General features: G+C 40.9%; 1 protein-coding gene across 5 annotated transcripts in view; it reads right to left on the bottom strand.

The window, feature by feature from the left end:
- Window positions 1-1,951: 1,951 nt before the first annotated feature.
- rad17 (RAD17 checkpoint clamp loader component) overlaps window positions 1,952-7,206 on the bottom strand; it is a 103,931-nt gene continuing 98,676 nt past the window's right edge. For 3 of the 5 annotated variants that reach the window (XM_019860873.1, XM_019860872.1, XM_019860874.1), the window contains exons 19-24: window positions 6,892-6,977; window positions 6,726-6,808; window positions 6,548-6,639; window positions 2,865-2,915; window positions 2,446-2,502; window positions 1,952-2,369 (exon numbers count right to left, since the gene is read on the bottom strand). In XM_019860873.1, the coding sequence (XP_019716432.1) occupies window positions 2,295-2,369; window positions 2,446-2,502; window positions 2,865-2,915; window positions 6,548-6,639; window positions 6,726-6,808; window positions 6,892-6,977 (444 nt within the window). In that variant the 3' untranslated portion in view covers window positions 1,952-2,294. Of the gene's footprint in view, window positions 2,370-2,445; window positions 2,503-2,864; window positions 2,916-6,547; window positions 6,640-6,725; window positions 6,809-6,891; window positions 6,978-7,206 lie in introns of those variants that run through there. The other 2 variants (XM_019860875.1, XM_019860876.1) reach the window with 2 other exon arrangements.

Raw genomic sequence — 7,206 nt, 5'->3', positions numbered from 1 at the left:
TTGTTGGAGACACAACGTAGGGTACTAATCACTTTCCTACCACCACATGAGGTAAGACCTGGCAGGCACATGTTTCTATTTTTCGAGGCTATGCTGCGGCCACAATGGATTCACCACCAAGTGCAAAAAAAAAAAAAAAAAAAAAAAAATCATCCAAGCTTAGCCAGGAGTCGAACCCATCGCCTGCTGTTTTGCAGTCAGACGCGCTATCCATTGCATCACTTGCGCCACAAATTGAGGATAACATCTCTCTGTGCTCCCGTATGGAGGAATATTCCAGTCCCAAATCAAGAAATAATCCCTATTCAGTCAACTGACAATGAAGAAGCCCAGGATGCTCTTTGCACATGCCGTGACCCACATATGAACCGGAGTTGCTACGGATTACCTAGGGCATTAACCACGATAAACCACGGCCTGAGATAAGATCGATCTGGCAGGCAAAATTTTCTATTGCTCTTGACTATGAACCGAGAGGCGACCGTGAATGCTTTGTACATGTCGTATTTGAAAGAGAGTGTCTGCGGCCACAACGTGCAAAAAAAAAAATTAAAAAAAAAAAAAAATTAAAAAAAAAAAGGTCACACGAACTAGCCAGACACATTCTTGGCACAATGCTTTTGCATGAGTCATACGGATAATATCATCACATTTGTAAAAATGTTCATTCACCACGGCAATGTAGCAAAAGTGACACTCAAATCCACCTTCTTCATCCTCTCGATCTCCGTTCTTGACGCTTGTACACACTTTTGGCGGAATACTCAATCGCAAGCTTGACATTTCAATCCCCCTTTCCGTGACACCATCTTGCATTCTGCACATTTTATCTCGGGTCCCGGGTTGGATTCTACGTCTCCATCTTTAATGATGCGGAGGCTTGGTAGATAGAGCAGCGAATGGAAATTGGCTCCTTTGGTAGGCACCCAGAATGTTGGAGCCATAACGTCCCAGGTCGTTAAAAAACCCAGATGGAAGTTGTTGGTTGAGAACTGTTCGTAGCCTTCTGGCACACCCAACACCCCTGGGAGGTCGTTCTCGAGTTGTGGCTGCTGCTACTACTACTACTACTAGTAATAAGAAAAATACATGTTTTCACAAATTAACTCATGACAGTCATTACCTATGAATTGTGGTTCAACCAAATTATTTAAAATAACAAAAAACAAAATGCAGGCCTCGACCAAACCCTGCACGTCTCAGGAGGTAGATTGGCACACTCTACATCTATTTATCTATCTATCTATCTATCTATCTATCTATCTATCTCAGTGATTTCCCATCTTAATTCAGTAAAGGCACACATTTTAAGTTCGGGAAAAAAAAAATCTCACAGCACACAACCAAACAAAAATGTCACAAAAAGTCAATTACAGTATATACTTTCTGCTATCGAATACAAAAGATTTTTCATTTTCTGTCAGCCTCTATAAAACACTGATAGAGATAGATACATGAACAAAGATATTATTTATTATAAAAAAACAATTTTTTGGCCAATTAAGTAAAATTTGATAATTTCTTGTGGCACACAAGTGCTCTTACACTAAATATACCTGAGCACTGGTTGAGAATCACTGATCAATTGACTATCTATGGATTTTCACTATTTGCCTGCTGGCCCTGTCTCTATATCCCGCAAATAGTGGAGTCCACTGCATTCAAATATATATTGTAGCAATATTTATTTAGATTTTGTCTTCATAATACAGTCATACATTTTAAGGTAATTGTCTCAATCCTGTCTATGGCTATATAAACATGGAACCTACCAAAACAAAGGTAAGAAGACTCTTTTTTTCACCACACAAAAAAAGTTCATTTCTACCATTTCTTTAGTCATCTGCAGTAGTACATAGGCAAAAACATTTATTGTTTTGTCAAGACATATTTCAGGTTTGACATTTTTTTGCTTTTATGACAACTCAAACATGAACGGTGTTTTTCAGAAAAAAAAAAGAAAAGCATTGAATGATTGGGGAAAAAATGTTCCTTCGAGTATCAATTTACAATTTTTAAATTTGCCCAAAATCGATGAGCATCGTGCATATACAGGGGGGTGTATTCGTATGTGAAAAAGTGCGCGTGTGTGTGTGTGTGTGTGTGTGTGTGTGTGTGTGTGTGTGTGTGTGTGTGTGTGTGTGTGTGTGTGCGTGTGCAATTCCACCCCTAGGGGCTTTCAAGGGCACACGACAGGATACACACCATATTGTGGAACACACCGCTACATGGTGATAGTTCTTTTTGAACAAAGCCAATGATAAAAGTCAGTTACAAAAATGTTTCGAGTTCATTCACTGAGATGTAGGATTGTCCCAGTCAGCACGATGCCAGCCAAAATCATCCATCTGCTCCCTGCATGACCTGCACTATACATACATAAAAAATGGCCATAAAAATATATTTGCTTCTTTGAAAGTGAAGTAAAGAAAAAAATACTTTCACCTTTCCTTGCCCTGCCAACAGGAGTAATGGGAGTGATTCTCCTGCTGGATCCACAACCTAATGAATGGAAATATGTACATTACCAAAAAATACTTTTTTGTTGTTGCAGTCACACACAGGACATTTTCTGCACTTCACACTTGCATTTAGACAAGTTTACACTGACCATTCGTTCCTTTTTGCACGACATCCAATGTTGCATCTGATCTATCACTGATAATTTCATTTATTCAGCTTTAGTGTGGACTGCTATCTATAACCCCACATTACGGAACATAATTCATATGTGCAGTACACACAAGTAGTGGCAATAGATGCTATATGCAGTGTAGCATCTGCATGTGACATGGGCTGATGGGAGTGTGAAAGGAGCAATTTGCAAGTTACAAAATTTAGCATGGGCACAGGTTTGCTCTTACCTCTTTTGTCTTTTTGTGGGGGCTCAGGAAATGAGTCTCTGATGCTCTGAGCTAAGCCAAAAGGGGAAACATTCCTCATTAGAGTCAGAATCAGCATCACTAAAACAATCCGAGTCCCTGTCTGATGTAGCCCCAGTTCAAAAATACGGTTGAGGTTGTCGCACAATTGCCGCGTGCCCCCCTCGATCGATGATGTGTCTACCTCGACGCCGCTCGCCCCCGATGCATCAAGGAGGCTCAGGAGAAGAGCACCAAATAAAACGATGCACACTCTCAGCGTCGCATGAAAAGGGTCTATACCAGGGGTCGAGAACCTATGGCTCGCGAGCCAGGTGTGGCTCTTTAGATGAGTGCATCTGGCTCACAGATAAAACAAAATATTCTCGCTTGTTTAATCCATCCATCGATTTTTCACTGCTCATGTCCTATTCAGGGCTGCAGTTGCAGGAGCAATTTTAATTACTATTCCAGTTTGCATCAGTCCATCTTAGATGATTTAGGCTAGGGCATTGAAAAGCCGGCGGCATTTTTCAATGTTGTTGATAAATGGCTTTTGCTTTGCAGAGGAGAGTTTTAAGTTGCACTTACGGATCGAGCACAGTGTATATAAAACAAAATATTCTCGCTTGTTTGATGCATCCATCGATTTTTCACTGCTCATGTCCTATTCAGGGCTGCAGTTGCAGGAGCAATTTTAATTGGATGATACTGGCTTACGTAGGGCGTTGCTGTGGAAACAGGTATACGCCCCCTCATTAGCTCAAAGCTAATCCTTCGATGAATAAGATGGCCATGCTACGTTCGCATCAAAATACCCTGCGGGAGCACAGAGCACTTTTCCAGTTTGCATCAGTCCATCTTAGATGATTTAGGCTAGGGCATTGAAAAGCCGGCGGCATTTTTCAATGTTGTTGATAAATGGCTTTTGCTTTGCAGAGGAGAGTTTTAAGTTGCACTTACGGATAGAGCACAGTGTATTTACTGACATTGGTTTTCTGAAGTGTACCTGAGCCCATGTGGTGATATCTTAGCAATGACAGTGTAGGACACCAACACACTATGACTTGTGTTCTCGGTGATAGCGGGAATACATGGACCAAGTAGGTAATCCCATCGTACGCAATTTACTGCATGGCACAGCATCGAATTACAAACAATAACGCTAGGCTAATAACAACAGCCTATACATCTTCCTGTTCTTCCAGTCACAATGGGTCTCATCTTCCAGTCCATGTCCAGCCATTCGGGCAAAACATTTTCTGCATCCTGAGCATCTGGCTCGTACATGGATGGTCCAAAATACATCTTGCCAACAATTTCCTCTTGCTCCAACTCTTCAAACACCTGGATCCCCTCAGATAAGTTTGAAACGTCGCTTTCCGAAACAATTTCTGACTGGCTTTGTACACTTTCCAGAGTGAGCCCCGCTATTGTCTTGAAGTGATGTCACACTTCCGGGTTTGATGCTCGTCAGGATCTCACTTCGGGAAAATGATTACTTTGTCAAATTTACGAAATATAAATTCTTTTTTTCATAGTTTATTTAATGTATTCTGTTTAATTACTTAACTTGTGATATAAAAATATTTTCTTTGGGATTTTCAAAAATTACTTCATACTTGACCTTTAAATGTACTTCCACCTCATTTTGTGGATACCCTGAAAGGCTAAGGAGCAGCAGACAGGACTTGAGCTCATGCAAACTATCAAGGTAGTTAAAGCACACAAACACATGGAGAGGGAGAGTCCCACAGAAAGAATATTGCTTTTTAACAGTTTTAGTATATCCAAAAATAAAAAATGAATTAGCATTTGTGATGTTAGTATATTATGACATTATCGGCTTGGTTATTACATTTGCAAAGTGTTTTTTGTTTACCAGGCCTATGATGTAATATTCAACCAATGACCTAATAAATTTCAGTCAGTTATTAAAATAAAAAGTTATTAACGTTTTTGCCCAAAAGTTAATATGTGAGAGCACTGGCATTTTTAGACAATTTTACCTGGGTGCCAAGGGGTGGCATTCGAAAATAAATAAATATTAAAAAGAACACATTTTATTCACACTATGTAAAAAGTATAAGGAACATTTGAGTGATTCATTGCCAACTGCCTGGGGTGAAAAATGATGGGTCAAGGCGTTTGGTAAGAGTGGCAACTGCCACCCTGTAAAACCACCTATGCATTGTAGGTAGGTTCAGGGATTTTATTATTGTCACGATTCGGACTAAACAAATCAAGTTTTGGATCCCAAAAGTGTAGACTCCAGACAAGGTCTCCTAAGCAAAAATTTTTTTAATGTACAAAAATTCGCACCGACAAAGTAGTAACATAAAGCGCTGGTCAAAACAAGGACCAGGGAGCACAAAAACAAATACCAAAAAGCGCTTGTACAAAAGGCAAGGGAGGAAAACAAGAACCGAGAATACAAACGAAAAACAATATATCAACTACACGCAAGAAAAAGCCAAATCACAAAACAAAGCCATACTTACACAATAAGTGGTACTGAGAGTTCAAAAGCGAAAACAACGAGATCTATAGCAGAGTCTGTGAGCAAGGAAGCATCAAGGCATAAACAATACTCCGACAACCAGCAGACAGATTGCGGGTCCTTAAATACACAGTTCCTTAATTGAAAGATTGGCAGCAGGTGTGCAGCCAGAAAGTCCGCTCAGTCTGCCACCTGCTGGCCAGGCCAAGATCAGGAACATGACAATTATATTATTGATCAGTTATTACATTATTGGCCAATTGCATTTGAAAAACGGAACACTTATTACATTGTGGGCTATTATTACATTAGAGCAGGGGTGGCCAACCCGCAGCTCATGAGCCTCATCCGGCTCTTTGGCTGGTTCCATGCAGATCCCGGGCTTTCACATGACAAGCGTAGAAAACGCTTCAGCGGTGGCGCTGCCATTCAACGGCTCTAAGTACAGCAGAACTTACAATGTCAGTCCATTATCATTCCTGTTACTTGATTGACATACAGGGCAACCAGTCAGATGACAACTGACTCATGCGCAAGCAACCGCTAAGCGATAAGCTAGTTTGCCAGTTATCTCTGATTTTAAGGCAGGAGTGCCCAACACGCCGATCACGATCGACCGGGAGCCAGTGGACTGGTCCCAAGTCGACCGCGAGGGGTGGGAGGAGGAAATGGAGGGGGGGGGTTAAGATTTGTGTGACTGCGTGTTTCGGTTTTGTTCATGTTCGGGGCCGTTCCAGCTGTTGCTCATCGTGGCACGCATGTGTGCGTGCATATGCGCACGTGTGCATGGTCGGGCACCCGTGTGCGTGCGTATGTGCTTGCACGTGTGCGATCGGATCCCGGAATCAAACCCCGGACATCTGCACTGTGGGGCGGACGTGCTAACCAGTTGGTCAACTGGAACCTTAATATTATAGTGAAATAATATCTGTCTGACATTGTCACAGAAAATTATCCCTGTAAATGCAGAATTGTTGATACAGCTCTTATACTGGATCAGAGGGTGCAGTTGTAGCTAAGGTTGGAGTCATTAAATGCATGTTGTGAAAGAAATGAGGCATGTACTACAAATTGTGACTGAAACATTTATTGCATCTTCGTCCTGATCCTGTATTTGGAGTGTCACAGGTGTGTTTCCTGGCAAAAAAAAAGGATGGGGCATCACATTTTGGTGGAATTTTCTTACCTCCAGTACACGTGCATCTCTGTATTGCGAATGAGTCCTCTGCTCCTTTGTATTCAGCATGGAAAACAGCTCCAAACATTGTCGACGAAGCACTAAACACACAGCGTTGCATTCCACTTTTTTTATTTAGAAACTCAATTGTGATTGGTGTGAAAAAAAACTGTCTTTCAACAGTTACCTGAATTTTCTGCTTGGAGGCACAGTGGTTCTTTTTCTCTCTCTTCAAGTTTCTGTGTCAGCATCTTGTTCTCAGTCAATATTCTTATTCAAATCACAATGACAGTAAAGTTAGAAAAAGGGGCAATAAATAAAATGATAGATCAATAAAATGACACTGATCTGACCTGCTGCATCTCTGCTCCCATAACCGCTCAGACGTCTTCATCTGCAATTTGTTCAAACTAAGCTCCCACTGCAAGCTGTTCACTTCCTTGAGCAGATGATGCATACATATTTACTCATTTTAACCAGAAATTAATGAGCGTTAATAAAGGAAGAATTCAGCAGTAAAATGTAATGAACAATGGTTTATGACTTATTTCTTATTAACAGTGGTTTATGACTTATTTCTTCACATCAGAGGCGCATATGGAATTTTGGAACTTGGGGGAGGATGGGGAACAAGTTTGTAAGAGTAATAATCAGTTTATATATATATA

Source organism: Hippocampus comes, unplaced genomic scaffold, assembly GCF_001891065.2.
Source record: "Hippocampus comes isolate QL1 unplaced genomic scaffold, H_comes_QL1_v1.1 scaffold130, whole genome shotgun sequence".
Taxonomy (NCBI): Eukaryota; Metazoa; Chordata; class Actinopteri; order Syngnathiformes; family Syngnathidae; genus Hippocampus; species Hippocampus comes.
The sequence above is the reverse complement of the archived record's forward strand: the minus strand, read 5'-3'. Positions and strand labels throughout refer to the sequence as shown.